The sequence below is a fragment of the Magallana gigas genome, chromosome 8 (genome assembly GCF_963853765.1).
Source record: "Magallana gigas chromosome 8, xbMagGiga1.1, whole genome shotgun sequence".
Lineage (NCBI taxonomy): Eukaryota > Metazoa > Mollusca > Bivalvia > Ostreida > Ostreidae > Magallana > Magallana gigas.
In genome coordinates this window covers 12,462,391-12,482,342 of record NC_088860.1, presented here as the reverse complement: position 1 = coordinate 12,482,342, position 19,952 = coordinate 12,462,391, and the positions used below count along the sequence as shown (strand labels likewise).

The 19,952-nt window shown below is 33.5% G+C and overlaps 1 protein-coding gene across 3 annotated transcripts in view; it reads right to left on the bottom strand.

The window, feature by feature from the left end:
• The window catches only part of LOC105328930 (serine/threonine-protein kinase 36), a 44,817-nt gene that overhangs the window by 20,933 nt on the left and 3,932 nt on the right, over positions 1–19,952 (bottom strand). For 2 of the 3 annotated variants that reach the window (XM_034474502.2, XM_066068127.1), the window contains exons 8-23: positions 19,677–19,841; positions 19,164–19,184; positions 18,432–18,587; positions 17,899–18,119; positions 17,016–17,115; positions 16,536–16,633; positions 16,301–16,406; positions 14,096–14,246; positions 13,622–13,752; positions 10,477–10,584; positions 9,072–9,170; positions 7,833–7,927; positions 7,391–7,454; positions 6,740–6,850; positions 5,336–5,410; positions 4,873–5,204 (exon numbers count right to left, since the gene is read on the bottom strand). In XM_034474502.2, the coding sequence (XP_034330393.2) occupies positions 4,873–5,204; positions 5,336–5,410; positions 6,740–6,850; positions 7,391–7,454; positions 7,833–7,927; positions 9,072–9,170; positions 10,477–10,584; positions 13,622–13,752; positions 14,096–14,246; positions 16,301–16,406; positions 16,536–16,633; positions 17,016–17,115; positions 17,899–18,119; positions 18,432–18,587; positions 19,164–19,184; positions 19,677–19,841 (2,033 nt within the window). The remainder of the gene's footprint in view (positions 1–4,872; positions 5,205–5,335; positions 5,411–6,739; positions 6,851–7,390; positions 7,455–7,832; positions 7,928–9,071; positions 9,171–10,476; positions 10,585–13,621; positions 13,753–14,095; positions 14,247–16,300; positions 16,407–16,535; positions 16,634–17,015; positions 17,116–17,898; positions 18,120–18,431; positions 18,588–19,163; positions 19,185–19,676; positions 19,842–19,952) is intronic. The other variant, XM_034474503.2, reaches the window with a different exon arrangement.

Sequence of the window (19,952 nt, the reverse complement as noted above, 5' to 3'; positions counted from 1 at the left end):
TACTTTCTTATTTTACATTATTATTCATCGAAGTAGCTAAAACTATCAAATAAAAACAGTTTAACGGATAAACAGATTGATTTGTTTGAACCCTTCCGCCGTGGACCGGAAGTGACGGACGACAAAATGAAACTGTTAAACACATCTTCAATCAAATGTCTATGATTAGTGAAAGTTTCGTGTCTTGATCACGTACAGTACCTGAGAACTTGCGGGTACAAAATATGTTTTAAAAAAGCTTCCTGAGATAATCGAGATATCTCACCGGAAGTAGAACTTTTTTTGTTTATTTAACATGGCATAGATGATATATGTTAGGATCTATTCTAATATTTTTATTCTATGGAAAAAAAATTAAAAACGTAAAACGAAAAATTTTGAAGAGCTTCAGGTGACGACCGGAAGTTACGACGAACAAAACAAAAATGTTTAAACACATCTACAACTATAGGTCTATCATCCCTCAAAGTTTGGATGTTCAAATCTTTATCGTTTCTGAGATCTCGATGTGACAAGCTTTTTGTCGCGGGACAGGAAACGGACGACAGGAAGTCAATTTTGAAAAAATGAAAAAAACGCCTCGAGATACGATCATTTTCTATCACTCCTAAAAACTTAAAGTAAATCTATCTAGCCATCTCTGAGATATTTTGTGGACAAAATATGGGAAAAAATAATAATAAACTAGACTCTTGTTGCAAAAGCAACAAAAAGGTCTTCCGTTTTGATATACATGAATCAATTTAACCGTAGACATTGCTTCTCTTACATGTATAGAGAAAATAGTTAATATGATAAATATTGTAAATGATATATCCAGACGTTACTTCCATGTAAAACAACAAGATTGAAAAAAAAATCAGTTTTTGAAGTACTCTCTGTGACGACCGGAAGTAATGCCGAACTAAACAAAACAGGTTATAAAGTTTGGTTGTTAAAGCTATACACGCTATAATTTGCGTCAATTTTGAATAAAGGGGAAAATGTATGTGTTTGATTACTAATAAAAGTTACCTTTATTCTGTTAATTATAATGCTCAATTCGATCACGTATCAAATATATCAAATATTAAACAATAAAAAATATTTATTTTCCTGCCAGGAAAGTAATGCCTCCTCGTGAATATCAATCTATCACGTGATATCGACAGCTAAATTTAGCCTATCATACCAAAACTGGTGAAGGGTCAACATCTTCATAATTGTGATAATTTCACAAAGGAAAGGATATTTTCAGTAAAGCATAAATTTGTCCGATATACGAGTACAAACAAAAGAAAAAAATACAAGCCTGTGAGTAGATATGAATACTTCCTTTAAAAAAATGACGTAGACCTGTGGTTTTCCCCTATGTGCTATTTATAGATCCTATAAGTGTTAATGCAGAAGTAAGGGTATCGTGAATGGCAAGCGTATTTTACTCATTATACATGTAAGTATTTCAAATTAACAACTGTTAAGCATATTAAAAATCAAGTTGGATATTTAATTAGGCAAACAATAACGACCACCTAGTTCTCCGCGGACATGCGCAATGAGGTCGGTTTGCTCTTCCTTCATCAATATTCATGAAAAGGTATATTTTCCTGGCAGGAAAATAAACAATTAAAAATCTATATCTTTGTAACGAGATGGAATTCACCCTTGTAATTTACAGATTAAGGATAACTTTTATAAGTAGACAAACACATGCGTTTTCACTGTCATTCAAAATTGACGCAAATTATAGCGTGTATAACTTTAAAAATATGATTTATTTGAATCCTTCCGGTGAAAACTGGAAGTGGCAGTTGACAAAATAAAACCCGCTAAACATATCATCAATCAAATGTCTATCATTCATGAAAGCTTTGTGTTTCATTCACTTACAGTGACAAAAATTTTGCGGGCATCAAATTTGTAAAAGGGAAAGCTACACAGAGATATTTGAGATATCTCACCGGAAGGAACAGTTATTTGAAAATTTAACATTATAAAGATGACACATCTAAGATTGTGTACTGATATATTCATTCCATGTAAAAGAAATAAATAAAGAAAAAATATATTATTTGTAGTGCTTCCGGTGACAACCGGAAGTTACGCCGAACAAAATAAAAAAGTTAAAAAAAAAAAAATGTACATATATAGGTCTATCATCCCACAAAGTTTGATTGTTCAGGTCGACATCATTTATGAGATCTCGTCGAAATAAGGTTTTTTGTCTCGGGACAGGAAACGGACCAACGGAAGCGTTCAATGTAAATTGTATTAAATATTTCTTGTATACTTGTCTTTTGTACATTATTGTTCATCGAAGTCACTACAAATATCAATGAAAAACAGTTAAACTAATAAAAAGTTCGATTTGTTTGAACTCCTCTTGTGTGGACCGGAAGTGAAGGAAGACAAAATGAAACCGGTTAAACATATCTTCAATATAATGTCTATCATTCATGAACGTTTTGTGCTTTGATCACTTATAGTTTCTGAGAACTTGTTTGTACAAAATGAGTTTAAAAAAAGCTACCTGAGATATTTGAGATATCTCACCGGAGGTAGAATTTTTTTGTTGATATAACATTGCATTGTTAACCTATGTATAGATTTATACTTATATATCTATTCTATGGCAAAAGAATTTAAGTCGTAAAAATAGTTATTTTTGAAGAGCTTCCGGTGACGACCGGAAGTTACGCCGAACAAAACAGAATATTGTAAACACATGTACATACATTCGTCTATCATCCCACAAAGTTTTATTGTTCAAGTTGTCACCGTTTTTGAGATCTCTAGGAATCAAGGTTTTTTGTTTCGGGACAGGAAACGGACAAACGGAAGTGCTTAATGTAAATTTTATTAGTTATTTTTTGTATACTTGTCCTTTTCATTTTATTGTTCATCGAGCACACTACAGATATCAAAGACAAAAAGTTTAACTGATAAACAGCTCGATTTGTTTGAACTCTTCCTGTGTGGACCGGAAGTGACGGAAGACAAAACGAAACCGGTTAAACACATTTTCCATCAAATGTCTATCATCCATGAAAGTTTTGGGCCTTGATCACTTATAGTTTCTGAGATCTCGCGGGTACAAAATGTGTTTTAAAACAGCTACCTGAGATGATTGAGATATCTCACCGGAAGTAGAATTTTTTTGTTGATTTAAAATTGCATAGATAACGTATGTGTAGATTTATACTTATATATTTAATTTGTGGAAAATAAATTTATTACGTGAAATGACTATTTTTGAAGTGCTTCCGGTGACGACCGGAAGTAACGACGAACAAAACAAAATAGTTTAAACACATCTACATACACAGGTCTATTATCGTACAAAGTTTCGTTGTTCAAGTCTTTACCATTCTTGAGATCTTGAGGTGACAAGCTTTTTTGTTGTGGGACAGGAAACGGACGACCGGAAATTATTTTTGAAAAAATGAAAAAAACGTCCCTAGTGTTTACCATTTCCTACTATTCCTGAAAATTTCAAGGAAATATATTCAGTCATCTCTGAGAAAATCGGGGAAAAAAATAAGAATAATAATAATAAAAAGAAACATTACAATCACTATAAGGTCTTCCGTTGGAAACGGAAGACCTTAAAAATATGCCGAATAAAATAGGCATATTACCGCATGTAGTCATTTTCGATGAGATAAGCAATAGAATTATTATAATGTGTTTCATTTAGTAAGTGCAATATGTAATATTTAGAATTTTTTAAATACTCTAAGTTTAATATAGAAGTCACTGAACCAAGTGGTGCATGTATAATTCTTGTTTTCTATTTAGTTTTCTATTTAGTCTGTATCTATAAAATCGTTTGAACTACTTCAGAATGTTGGAACTGTGAAAAACTACTGTCACCTATTTTTTACCCTAATTTTCAAGAAGAAGTTAAAAATGTAAAATTGTTAAAGCACGACGCACAGACAAAGACCAATTACAATAGGTCACCTGAGTGACTCAGGTGAACTAAAAACTTTAGTTTAAAACAGGGCAAAATATGACTAAAACTGTACCTGCATGGTTCTCAATGTTCTTAGATATATATACATATATGCATGTATTTGAGGAAAAAAACATTTTAAAACAAATACATTAAATAAACATAAATTATCAAATGATTTTGAGTTGAATATACATGTATTGTGACAGTAGAATTATTTTATATGAAAATCTAGAACACACTTACAAAACAATGAGTACTTGACTATAGTTTGACTGGCTGACATGGCTAAAGCCCTAATTAATTGACTTACTAAGGCTAACCAAGGAAAATTGAGATCCCTAATCAATTCATTAGTTTAATAATATATCCTTTTTTATGTGTAAATTAGAGCATAGTTTTATTTAACATTCAGTCCCATCAACCTTTCAAAAAGATATGTAAACCAGACCTGATCGAGTGACCTAAAAATCTGAGACCAACACTCATTTGCATATTATTTTTATCTCATTTGTGTAGTATACTAAATGTTTGATAAACCTTTGCTTTATCAAACGGGTGATGCGATTATCAAATACTTCAGGTCAGAACTATTTTTGACCCAATCTCTCACTTCAGTGACCTAGTTTTTAAAGATTTTTCTGTATATTCCACATGATCATCATTTCTACTGTCCAAAATATATTTTTTGTACCCATGCAAAATCAGCTGTTTTGAACGTTTTCCTAGCGTGTACTTTTTACTACCGAATATTATTAAGTATTTGTTTTTCAAACTGCTCTGTACGATCTCTAGTGCACTGTGTCAACTGCATGCCTTGTTGTGCAGCGATATGCCTTTGATGCTGGATGGAGTGAGCAGCCAGCTGAATTTAGCAGTGGCTGATGTTATAGGACATTTTACAGGATAACTGCATCTTCAAAATTTTGGAAGCTTACCCTTTGTACATACAACTGAGGAATTCCCTATGCATGAGGTGTACAATAGTCAGAAGTATGATGCTGTCCGGCACTGCTAGGTTAGGGATACACTGATTGGTCTCCTTCGTGAACACTGTGACAGCCAGTTGGAGGACAGCCATGAGGCCCTGAGGGGAGACAAGGGACCAATCAGGGGCATGGAATCCCGGCATTTCCTCACACTCCATCTCTATGTCATGAATGGGAGCATTGGTCTCTGGGTTGGTGACCTGTAGAGCTTGAGCCACTCTGTGCCAAAGGGTTCCCCAGATGCCTGTCTCTATGTAAAGCTGTGCAACTGGGCCTTCAGACTTCATAGAGCGATAAAAACAAGCTATACATGTAGTAAATGGAGTAAAACTTTTATCGAAGGAATAACATGATTGTAGCTTAAGTTTTAGCTACATTTATCTTTGACTAAAAAAATCTGAACATTGATTACCTGTGCTAACATCTCACACAGAAGCAACAACAGTCCATCTAACACTCCATAATCAAAAGGACATCTAACACAGATCTGGAACAAACCAAAAACTATGTTACACATAAAGATACTGTAAGAGCATAATAATGCTTGGTTTTAATTTCCAAAATCCATGACTCTCATGGTTAAAACATTCTCAATTTTCCCAAATAGCAATGGGCCGAACTGATCACCTGAATATAAAAATCTATCTAGAGACTGAATATAATACTACATGTAGATAATTAAGTTTTCCTTTTTTTAATATTTGCTTATGATGCAGTGGGATAGTGGTTGGGTTCTGTTGGATATATGTGTGAAATATATAAAGTCAGAATGTGAAAAAAACTTAAGTCTTAATTTGATTACATTATTTGGTTTCAAAAGATATGAAAAATTATCAAGAAACTATTTACTTGATATTTAATAGTTTAATAATTTAGATAAACTTAAAGCAATTGCTACTTTGATCTTGGGCCTTTCCAACAAGTGCAATTTAAGCAACCTCAAATGAATTGTGTTGGAGTCCATGAAAATTTGAAAACCCTTCTTTATCAAAAAACTTGATATAAATACAAGACAGTGCATTATCTGATGAGATTTAAACTAAGCTTCATGAATTTCAATGATATAACCTGACAGTTATTCAAAGCTGACTAGACAAAATTGATGGGAAAAGACCCCCATTTTGTATGAAATTTTTACATCCAGTGATATGAGGTTAATTTTATTAACTCTGTCAGAAAAGTCTGAAAAGCTGCGTTTGACACTTAAGACCAATTATGGTCAGAAAAAAAGAAATTGACTTAATGGGTATATATATCACTCTTAATATTTTTAGAATTGGTGGGACAAATATTTAGTGAATTAAATCTAAATAGTTCCTACACTTGCAGTATGTATAAATTTTATAGTAATATTTTATATCAAAATGCTTGACATGTAAAAGAAAACAGAAATTGCAATTTTAAAGGCAGCTGGCAAATATTGAAAGGAAGGCATCGATACATTTCAATGTACAACCTTCCAAAATTGGGGAACTCCTAATTTAACTTTAATTTTTAGAGTTTTCAACTCATTTTGCAGGAAAACAAATCTAACATCCAAGCCCGAGATTTTGACATAAGAGAGATAATTTGATGAGGTTTACTCTACGGGGTCCTGCACTGCCAAACATATATATCATTTAAGTTAAACACTACTGCTTACATAAAATGTATTAGTGGACTATACAAAGTAGAGATATTATACAATAATGATCATTATAGAGACCTATTTTGGGTAATTTTACAACATGTACGTGAATCTATTAAGTTTGAATCCCCCCTCTAGATCTGTGCATGCATGTCAGGTGCTTGTTTCCAGGTTTTAAGGATGTTCTACCTGCTGTAAGTCTGTGAAGACGGCCAGACACGCCTGTAACATCTCCTCCGGCTGTACCTCTACACTCATCCCACAGTAGATCATCTGACTGAACAGCAAGGCTGCTGCTGCCTGTGTGTGGAAATAATATGGAGAATGTGGCTGCAGTTGTAGCACTTCAACATTCCCTCAACCATTAAAATATCTTTAATATCCAACTTGACCTTTATCTCTAGCAATCAATTAGCACTAGAATTAAGCAATACAGTCACTAAATATAACATCTCAATCTATCTTGTAAACATGTAATGTAAGTAGTTCAAAATAAAAAATCAGAAATACCCAGTAATCAATTAGCACCATCACTGATCTTTAAATGGAACACGCCCATGCAGTATTAAGTTCAAAATTTGTCTGTGTGAGTAACTTAATTGGAGAATACAAAGTAAACATTTTAAATGTAGTGGTGGCATTTCAAAATAAAATTACAAAACAATCTTTTATCACCAACTTAAGCTTGATTTCTTGCAATCAATTAGCAGTAAAAAAATTTAGATTAAAAAAAAAAAAACAAGATTAGAAAGATAGAAAGACCAAACTAATATAGATGTACACCATAAATTAAAGCAAAAACAAAGAATAATCCTTGAGACCAAATAAATCTATACTCACTGTATGACTAGCAATTGTGGACTCTAGAAATATGGAGATCATTAGGCCTGCAGAATCTGTCAAGCTGTTGCCACCAAAAAACAAAGAAATAAATAAATGTGATTTTTTTGCAACAATGACATGGACTGTGGGGTCATTTACATTTCTAGGGCCAATTTTTGTGAACTGGCAAATCTCTTATGATTGAGTTGCATATGTATGATTTAGTATTTTTACTTGCTAAATAAATAAATAAATACTGTGTTTCACAACTGAATTGGAACCTTTATTCGTGGGTGAAGGGTACAACAAAATCCATGAAAAATTAAAGGAGCCAAATTTTTTTCTTAATAATCCAAAGTAAACACTTAATAAGAATTGTTACTGACTTTATAAATATATCACAATATGCAAGCAAGTTACCCCCCCCCCCCCCCCCCACACGCACACTGTGTAAGCTTACGCTGGTGACATAGTCTGTAGTTGTATGATGATGGTACTGAGGACGTGTATAACCGTCTCTATCACCGCGTTTATTTCCATGTCTTGGATCTCTACCTTAATAAAACAAAAATGTTGATGTTAAAACATTTCACAAATATTGAAGACAAACACAAAGAATGATGTCCTAATAAACAATGAAATGATAAGTAAATATCAACCAATCAAAGGTAAGCAGTGTTAAACTAGACAACATGGAAATGGTGACCATCTCAAACAGCCCCCCCCCCCCCCCCCCCCCCAAATAATGGACAATAGGATGAAAAGAATTTCAGAGAATTTTGCTTTGTCGTTGACCTATAACTTAGAAATTTTTTAGCTGCACCTCGATCTAATTCAATCTCATAATCCCTTACATACCGGCATTTTTGTCCAATCTGAGCAAGATTAAGCATATCAGAATTAATCTACAGTCTAAAACTGATTATAAAGAGATCTGCTATGACCTTCATATTGACTTAGTTCAAGGTCACTTTACATCTAGCTGCAATAATGTAGTCCTCTCCTACATTATTGCAGCTACTGTACACCATTAACCAAAAAGCACTGTTGAAGTAAAGTATTAGCCAAATAGGGATAAGTGAAGTTAAATGTATGCCCTTTAGAAAAGGATTTTACTGTGATTCGAGATGACCTTGACACCTGCCCTACAAACATCATTCAAGGTCACTTCATTTCCTTTGATCAAAGAAACATATGGATGAAGTAAGAGCCAGATTGGAGCAAAAGAAAAGATATGCTCAGGGCATGGGTTTTTCATATAAATCAGCTATGACCTTCATATTTGACCTTGAAAATTGGTTCAAGGTCACTACACACGGTTTACTCAAAAGGTCTGCTTATGTCAAGTATGAGCCAAATAGGGCTAAGTGGAAAGTATATATGCTCTGAGAAAAGGATTTTTGTGTGGTTCAATATGACATTGTCCCTTGACCTACAAACTTCATTCAAAGTCACTGCACACCCTTTGACCATAGACTCTCTGTGAGTGAAGTATGAGATATGCTCCGGACAAGCAATCTTGGATGGACAGACAGTGTTATGGTATACAAATATCAACCAACCAAAGGTCAGTAGTGTTAATGTAAATAAATATCAAGCAATCAAAAGGCAGTAATGTAAAGGTGCATTAACTAACACCTTTGTGAAATTTTCCATTACAAATTTTTATCACATCAAAGTCCAAGGGACATGTTTTTACCTTTCCCATGAGAATACCCAGTAGAGACTCCATGTGTTTAGTGGAGTTTGAGATGTATCCACAGAAAGTCTGAGACACCTGGCAGCAGGCATAGACAACCTACAATGGTTCAATAAATAATGTCCAATTAAGATTTTTGATACAGTAATCACCCTAAAGCAATGGTATATGTGAGGATTTTAATTTCTTAATATGCATTAATATTTCATGATTGCAGTTATCTACACTCACTAACTTAGGATAAAACTTTGCCATTCAGTCAACTTTAAAGTGAGAAAACATTTAATAAAACTAAAAGATGACTTGATAGAAGGGCTTCCCCAAAATTTTCTGCCATATTCAGTGACTTTTTAAAAAAAGGAGAAATTTCCCTAGATATTCAGTTCAGTTTTATGCAATGATTTGTTTGATCAATTTAAATTTCATCAATTTATATTAAAATGTTATGAAGATATATTGATAAACTCCCAGTTAACCTCTGAGGCCAAATATTACTAATGGACTGGTTTTCATGTCAAAAATTTCAAAATTTGCAAAACGAAATAACTCATTTTTTAAAAATATTTTTACTTAAAATGGAAATTAAGTTAAGGATATTCCTCTTTTCAATATAGCAATTTCAAGAATTTTAAAGTCACTTTAACAGAAATGTAAAGTCAGAAAATTATGGTATAGTTGATCATAAAATGCTTTAGTAAATACATATAATTATCTTGGTGTGAGATCAATGAAAAAAGTAAGAAAAGGATTTTTAAATCTAATTTAGCACATTAAAATAGTTAAATCAAACTCATAGGGAAGATCAAAGTCAAAACTTAAAACACAGATGAATATCTCTCCTATTTTCTAAAATCTTTTTATGGATTTACGCATATATATACAATGTACATGTACACGAATCTACTGTAAACCAACATTTATTTGCGGCGACTTTATTTCGAGATTTACTTCCAATAAACTGGTTTGCGATGACTAATGTTTGCGACCAAGCCTTATCCAGACCCGTATTTTGTTATAACAACCATATGATAAAGACTGGTCCACGCCGAGAAAAATATTCGCGACGACGAGGCTCTCAGGAACCTTGCGAAAATTTCTCGCACGCAAATAAAAGTTGGTTTACAGTATCTTGAACAGTTCTCAGATACAAACCAATATAAACAAAGTTTGATAGGCTGGCAGACAGAGAGAAGGGTGAAGGACAAAAGACAGAAAAAACAAAAACTACATACTCCAACCATTTACACAGCTGAGCACTAAAATGCCATAGAAGTTGTGTTTTTTATAAATATTATTTTGATAACAGCATTCTCATAAAGACTAAATATAACTTAATATTTTTAATATTCTTTGATAACTGCATTCTCAAAAATACTAATTATAAGGTAACTAAAAATCCAATGACCTTGAGGACATTTGAACAGTGCGCTGGATGTCTCAGTAAGATGAAGACCTCATCAGCCAACTGTTCAGAGCCTTTCTGTGCTAGCTTGTCTCCAATGTACAAAGCAATCTACAAAACAAACACATGGTTTTTTTTAACAAGTAGGAAAGAAGTGGATTGGAAATGCTTGACTTGCATATCAATGAACGACTTTTCTTTCAATCTGTTGATAACATTTATATTATAACTAAAATCAAATCCCCATGGAATTCATGTGCATTTTGTATGTGATGTAACTGACTTTACTTTACAAACAACAAAATTAAATCCACGAACAACCAACTTAGATCACAAAGCAACTAAATTTTATCCAAACAAATATGTTATCTTCGCAAAATTCCACAAAACTGCATATCCTATGCTTCACCTCTTTCAGGGTATTAAGATACATGCATGTACAAATGCTTATGCATAAAAGACTTCAAAGGAAAAAAATGAACCATGATTTTTATATGATTTTTTAAAAATAATTATCAGAATCATGATATTGGTCACTAACAACAGTTTTTCCAAAATCATCCTTTTAAATAAAATTTTGGTAATACATGTATGTGGCTCCCTTAATTTAAATATGTCAGGTAAAACTTTTTTCTATCTGAGTTTACAATTTCTTGTCCCTATACCGGCTCTGTACCAGTTATCGGCTAAAATTTAACGTTTTCTTTTCGTATTTCCATATTTCTTGATATTTTTGGATAAAAGTTGACATACTCTAAATGGTGAACTCCTTATTCATCAATCTGTTCGATTATATCATTGTTTAGAACCCAAAACATCCTGTTTTTGTGCTCTTTCGCACGCCCCGAATTTGCCGAGATTTTACGATTTACTGTACCAGTTATCGGCTTCGTGATAACAACATAGTTAAATCCATGTACATGTTTCTACATGTTATATGTAGTGATATCATAAGTCAAATAAACAAGAGGCCAATTGGCCTTAACGGTCACCTGAGTAGCATACATCCCATACAAAAAACTTGTCACGGAACCTCATATATGCATCTAATTAATAAGGTTTCCTACTGGAGTAGAAAAATTATAAATTTGTAATGACGACCACATTTCATAAAGAACTGTGAAACCTATAATTTTGGTGAAAAACTAAGATCTGGTCTACAAAATCATGAATTCAGTTTTCCTTTCAGGTGTGTGGGAGTAAAGAAGATAATTTTTTAACGTTATATGCATTAACATCTATACATCCATTTTGGCCCTGTCCTAGAGTCAAAACCCATCCTTAAGGGGACATGAAAATTAAAATTTCAGTAGAGGACTTCCTGGTAAACATAATTATTAGTAAGTTTTTTTTAATACAGATGTGTGAGAATAGAGAAGAAAATTTTTAAACATTATATGCATTAACACTATATTGCCATATTGCGCCCCCCCCCCCCCCCTTTATGTCCTGAACCCCTGACCAAGGGGCCATGAATTTCACAATTTAGGTAAAGGAGATTGTGGATATCATATCCATGTATTCAGTTTTTTGCCCACATGTGTGGGAGTAGAGAAGAAGCTTTTTTAAGATTTAAAACAGTTTTACTATATGGCCATATTGCCCCACCCTAGAGACTGAACACCTAACAAAGGGGTCATGAATTTCACAATTTTAATAGAGGCCCTCATGGATATCATAACCATGTATTCAGTTTTTTACTCACATGTGTGGGAGTAGAGAAGAAGATTTTTTAAGATTTAAAACAGTTTTACTATATGGCCATATTGGCCCCACCCTTGAGCCTGAACACCTAACAAAGAGGTCATGAATTTAACAATTTTGGTAGAGGGCCTCATGGACATCATAACCATGCATTTAGTTTTTAGCAAATATGTATGGGAGTAGAGAAGAAGATTTTCTAAGATTTAATACATTTTTACTATTTGGCCACATTGGCCCCACCCTAGAGCCTGAACCCCTGACCCAGGGGTCATGAATTTCACAATTTTGATAGAGGGCCTCATGGACATCATAACCATGCATTTAGTTTTTAACAAATATGTATGGGAGTAGAGAAGAAGATTTTCTAAGATTAAATACATTTTTACTATTTGGCCACATTGGCCCCACCCTATAGCCTGAACCCTTGACCCAGGGGTCATGAATTTCACAATTTTGATAGAGGGCCTCATGGACATCATAATCATGCATTTAATTTTTAACAAATATATATGGGAGTAGAGAAGAAAATTTTCTAAGATTTAATACATTTTTACTATTTGGCCATATTGGCCCCACCCTAGATCCTGAACCCCTGACCCAGGGGTCATAAATTTCACAATTTAGGTACAGGGCTTCATGGACATCATAATCATGCATTTAGTTTTTAAAAAATACATATGGTAGTAAAGAAGAAGATTTTCTAAGATTTAATACATTTTTACTATATGGCCATATTGGCCCCACCCTAGAGCTAGAACCCCTGACCCTGGGGCCATAAATTTCACAATTTTGATAGAGGGCCTCATGGACATCATAACCATGCAACCGGTTTTTTCCTCACATGCGTGGGAGTAGAGAAGAAGATTTTTGAAAATTTGGCTTTTTTTGCATATTTGGCCCCGCCAGTGGCACCCCAAGGGTGGTAGAGCCATGAATTTCACAATTTAGATTCTTCTTACCATAGAGATGCTTCACACTAAAAATGGTAACGATTGGCCAGGTAGTTTTCAAGAAGAAGTTAAAAATGTAAAATTGTTAACGCACGACGCACAGACGCACGACGACGGACGAAGACCAATTGCAATAGGTCACCTGAGTGACTCAGGTGACCTAAAAAAAAGGGATATAAAAATGTATCATGAAGGGGTTATATTCTATTTTAAATTTATTACGTCACTTCCCCCACTGGTGAAAGTCCAAAGATGTCAATCATCCGTAAACACTGATCATTAAAGCTCATGTTTAAAACATTTTCAAGACAGTTTTCTAGCAGACTTACTTTTCTTTATTCGAAACAGACGACTGAATTAAAAAATCTTGGATAGTCGCGTGTTTTTAACCCGAACTCTCAGTTTAGCCGATAACTGGTCCTAGCCGATAACTGGTACAGTACCAGTATGCTACATACAAATTTGGTCAAGATCTTTTTTCATTAAAGGTGTACCTTTCTTCTTCCATCAGCAGCCTCATCTAGAGACAGAGGCAAATTGACCATGGCTGCAATGGTGGTGACGGCTAACTGTATCAGAGATTCCATCCTGTCTGTGGCTACCTCTCCGTTACCCTCTGCTAGCTCTGTAAACAGATATAGTTATAGTAACTGTGACAGTGTTAGGAAGAGAAGAGGAAGAGGTTTTCAAAAACCATACTAGTAGTCCATATCATTTGACAAAAGGTCAACGAACAATAATCATCATAATACATGTAATATGTTATCCCCTTGATGCTTAATCTAATCAATCCAAAGCCATGCATGCTCTACTTCACATATGTAAAGATAAAAGAGTTCAAAGGTTGATCTGTAAAAGTTTACCAATAAAAGACAATGGTAAATGGTGGATTATGGTAGAAAACTTATAGATGTATCAGACCTAATCCTGTTTTTATCTTTGGGCTCATTAACAATAAACTATTTTACCTGTGAGTTTTTTCAGAATGTTGGGGTCCCCCATTGTACAGTTCAGTATACAGTCCAGTGTGTTGGTCTGTTTGCTGGCCAGGTGAGTGAAGTATTGGTTAGCCACCTGTAGTTTGTTTCTCTCCATAGCTTCACAGGTGTACATAGCACACTTGTAATAAAAAAAGTGACATTTATTACAGCACATTGTATTAACAGCACATTGTGTTTACAGTACGAAAACTTGCTGTAAACCAACTTTAATTTGCAATGACTTTTATATCTTGTGATTTATCATAGTACATGTATATACTGGTACGCAGCAATAAATTTTCACTATCAAATCTAATCTAACGTAAAGTATCGAGTATAATACACACTCGTGTGTAATACGCACCCCCCGAAGTTGCTGAAAGATGGTGAAAAAAACATCAGGTCCGACCAAATTAGACCCAGCCACGTTAAAAACATCCTGTGAAGTCTGACACAAGACAGGTGCATGCTTCTGACACCGGATATTGTTAAACAAACAACGACCTTGTGTGAGTCAACAGGTGGCTGCTTACGTGATGGCAAATACACTGGTAATATTTTAACTTGTTTGATGCAAGGAATAGTGTTGAGAGAGGATAAATATTTTAATACATGGAAAAAACTAAGAATATGGTATTTCTGACGCAGTAAATTTAGTATACACTCATACAACATGGCATAACACGCTATATTGGCAATCACTATTCCCGAGGTATCAATAATCCTGCCTTGAAAAAATGGGGTAAAATTTTTGTCCAATATACAATACGCACCCCCCCTCCCCACTTTTGATCAAATTTTGGCTAAAAACAGTTACGTGTTATACATGAGACTCTAGGGTATAACTGTGTTGGTAAAAAATGAATAGATTTGCGAGGACTACACCATCCTAATACTCACAAAAGTTTCTCGTACACAAATAAAAGGTGGTTTACTGTATATCTAAGCGGAACAAGGTAAGCTTTATTCTTATGCAACAGGTCTTCCTGAAATGTTTTTTAAATCCACTAAAACGTGCCATAATAGTAAAGATTGTATAAAAATTAACTGAACTAACACAATAATAGAATTTATTAATAAAGGCATCAGATAACTGAATTTTAAAGAAGAGTGTAACAGTACATGTGGCAATGCACTTTGAAAAAAAATTTCGAAGTGCATTAAATTTTGGACAAAATCACACACTTTGAAATTTTTTTTCAAAGTGCCTTAAATTTTGGACCAAGTTAACCCACTTTGAAAATTTTTTTCAAAGTGCGTTCTGAAGGTACATCAACATTTTTTGGTATCAACACTCTTAACGCATTTTGAAAAAATAGTTCTACCGGGTATATAACAAATTCTGGAACTGAATTTCTAATTTGTTGTTAGTATGATGATTTGTTAACACTCATAAATCTAATTTATCGTATTTAGAATGGAATGGGGGTGGGGTTAATCAAAGACACAGGTCAAATACCAGTGCATCATTTAGTTGATTACAAGAAGAGGATCCCCTACCCCTCATTTTTCCTTCCAAAACATATGATATTCAGCAACTTTGGATAAACATTTAAGATCGGAAAAAGAAATATGCTCTGTATAAGTACATGCAGTGTTATTGAAACATCTTCTAAAAGATCATATTGTTTTTGATAAACAGAACTAATAAAAGTATCCTTTTTCACATTATATTTGCAATAGGCCAGTTGAAATATATATATTATACATATTGATCTCCATTATTCATATTCGTTTGGGCATAGCCCAATATACCAGATAAGAGGTAAATTTGCTGCATATACTCAAATAAAGGAAAATGCAGTTGCTAAGCAATGACGTTTATGTCATATTTGGATAATTCAAACCTCCTGAATTTTTCTTTCTGTGTAAATTGTCGATATTGTCTCATGAGAAAAGAATTCTCATGTAGAACTGTTTATCACGTTAGCTGAGAATGCAATATATCATATTATTAAGCAAACAAGGTTAAAACAATCATTTATAGTATATAAAACTATCAACTATTTTCACTAAACCATGAACATTTTTTTTCAAAGTGCGTTAATATCGACTATATCAACCCACATTGAAAAAAAATAATTTTTTATCAAAGTGCATTGACTTGGTCCCAAAATTAACCCACTTTGAAAATTTTGTTAAAAGTGCGTAATTTTTCAAAGTGCGTTGTAACAGTACATGTATTAGCCTTACAAGCACAGCCTGCTCTCTCAGTCGTAAGTCTTCATCCATTCCTTGGAACAAAAGCTGTGGCACCAGGGACATGAACTGAACCATGGCGTCGTAATACTCCTTAACACTACACACAAACAAATCAGAATGCAGATAACTAAGACATGAATATTAATTGATATCTGGTTGTATCTATTGCAATTTTTTTTTTATCAAATCCCAAAGTCTTGATAACTTTACATTTTACATGACTTACACATCTTTCTCTATGTCATCATTCCAGCTGATTTCACTGGCAAAGTAGGCATTCAAGGTAATGACCAGGTCAATCAAAATCTGCTGACACCAAGGTTGCTAAGAAGGAAAAAAATTATGTAAGTTATTTTTTTCTTTTGACTTTTTTCTTTACAACATTTTATTTTCAATGTGCTAAAACTATACAATTACTGGCCAAAAGACTTGCATGATGATGAATCATTATGCCATATTGCACATACATGGATGAATCATTGATTAGCAACAGTATCACATTGGTACATAAAATAAAAGCAAATGAAAATGTTTACAATTAAAGGGCTATAACTCTAAGAAATTCATATCAAAGATCAATTCAATATGTCCAAGTATTGGAAAATAAAGTCTCAAAAACTTTAGAATCCTTCAATCATTTTAGAATGGAAATAATTAGTTTTTCGTCATCAATCATAGCTAACGAAACTGAAGTCACATCTCATACCTGTTTTACTTTACTCTTGTCCAAAATCTCTGCAATCAAATTCAGTGGCTGCTTTGGTAATGACAAAGCTTTAACAAAGTCCATTATCCACTTCAGCTCACTGTTGAGGAAAAAGATCCTTGCTAAAACTCTGTTTATAAAGACTTGTACCCTGTATGTCCAAAACTATGCAAATCAATCTATGGGATTAATCCCAGTTATCTTATAAAACAGCTCTACATGTCCATAAACCTAAGATTTAAGGTGCTAAGTTTAATTTCAATAATTCTAATATGGCAATTCTACAATATTCTTTTAACTTGAAATACAGGTACATGGTATACTTTGTAAATGTCAAGAAATTAATATTTTCTAGAATATTTGGTTTTTAGGTTGTAGATGTAATTTATATGCTGAAATTATTTCAGATTGTCAAAAATGATAAGGCCTTACAGAAAAAATAAATACTTTTCATGCAAATTATGATATACCATAAAATGAATGCCCTTATAACACTTGAGTGAAACATAATTGGTGATGAATACTGTGGTTTCATCAATATTCGTTGAATACCAATTTTCGTGGATTTCATTTTTAAGTTGATCCACGAAATTAAATGTTCATTGAAATGCAATTTCTATTAACATTTTGTATTGATGGGGTCATTGGCCACGAATTTACATATCCTTGAAACTGTGATTTTTACTTTATCAACGAAAATTGATACCTTTGAATATTATTGAAACCACAGTATGACAATAAAAGTGATTGTCTTTTAAATTATTTAATTGTGACATGGTTGTTGATGAATATGACAATAAAAGTTTTTGTCCTTTAAATTATTTAATTGTGACATGGTTGTTGATGAATATGAATTCAAAATAAAAGTGATTGTCCTCTATACCATTTGAGCGTGACGAGGTTGGTGATGACCCTGAGCACAGTCTTGAGCCTGGCTGCCCCCTCCAACATCCCATCCAGCACCTGAGCCGAGCTGGTCTGGATCCTGGATTTGAGTTTGTTCTGGAACTTGACATCCTGTAGGAGTTTGAGGGCAATGTCTGGATCTCCTTCCTGGTCCGTCTGCTCAATCAACCCCTGCCACTCATCATCACTGTCCACTTCCTGGAGGCATTTCAAATTCATTTTTAAAGTAAGAATGTGATTCAGCGCTGTTGTATGGGCTTATTTAAAGGGGGGGGGGGGGGGGGGGGTTCTGTAAACTTTCCAAATAATTCCCTGAGTTATAATTCATGCATATATAGTAATGTTACCAGGATAAATCATTATGCAAACTAAGTAGTTCATTTATTTCTTATGGACAGACATGTACCTTTATCATTACAAGTATTACAATGTTTCTCTCATTTTATGTATTATTCAATTCTAAACTGTCAGAGTACTTTTTACATTAAGATGTAGTTGTGATTGAGGTACCTCGGTGTCCAGTTTGACATTGTCCACATGTGACTTGTTCCTTTTCTCCTTACTGGGACTCTTCCTCACCGTTCGTCGGCCCTCGATCTCTATGCTCGGGTATTCTTTCTCGTAATCTTTACTTATCCTGTCAGGCCTGGGAGTTGGGCTGATATTCTGTAAAAAGAAATATTTTGAATAAAAAATTTCATTTCAATCAACCACTACATGTGAATTTAAGAAAACAACAAAATTGATTTTGAATACTGTAAAATGTATCTTATACATTTCTTTTCAAAACATTCTTCACTTTTGTATAAAATGCATCTTCTACATTTCCTTCCCAAACATTCTTCATGCAGTGCATGCAAATATTATTTGTGAAATTCATGGCAAAAGAATGGTTCCTAGCTTTCATGTGCTGATCGTGATTCTATAATGTTACCCTAGCTTAGACATGAAGAATTAGTTTGAATGTACGGTATTTTACTGTATTATAGAATACAAAGGTGTAAAAGTGAATGATAGACTAAGTACCATTACAATCATAGTATTACTTTTCACTGTTTCAACTGTTTCTTATATTATAGCATGCATAAAATTGAAAATATCAAGTATAGATGTACTTGGGTATTTAATTAATCTGTACATGTAGCATCACATATAGTATTAGTAATAAACTACATTTTGTATGCTTTTTATATCAATTAAAGGAATGATAGGGCACATGCATAAACAGAATACCACACTCACCTCTTCTCTAATATCTGTCATCTAAATTCAGAAATAGAACAAAATACACAGTTAGAGGTCACACAGTGTTAACAAAAATCAGTTTTACAACACAAAGCTTGCCTACTTTCTGGAAACTTTTTTCTCACTAGTAAAGTTTTTGATCTTGAAAAAAGACTTTTGAATGGATGCAATCTTAGGAGAGGGTGAATAAATAATATGTACACATTTGGTAAAAAAAAAAAAACTAGATACCAGGTTATCATCTTCTTTCTGGCATTTCAGTAACCAGAAAATCAGCATGAAAATACGGTAGTAAAAAATGTTAGTGTGGACAATACTACATGTATAATTACATTTGACTAATGGTAAGTACAATTCAAATCTAAATTAAGAATATTCAAATTTAATAGATTAAACTGTACATGTAAAAATTAAAAACAAAGCCATGACAAATTTGATATAACAAGCATTATTCACAATACCAACAATAAGGAACTGGTAGCAGTATTTCACAGGTATGCTACAAGGTACCTTGCTGAGTCCTGTTTCGTCCCACTGGTCCCCAGCCTGTTGATTTGCCTCCACCTCTTTCTGCTGCTGTTTAATATCTAATTTGATCTCAGGCTTCTTGCTCGGTCCCCATGCTTCTTTGCTCGAGTTTTCTTTTTCTTCATTGGATGGAGCTTCTTTGTCACTCTACATAGGAAATGATATGCTACATTAATCATTTTCATACAATATACATGTTTCAAATATAACAGTTTACAAACATTTATAATGGGAAAGTGTAAATCAGTATCAGATTTC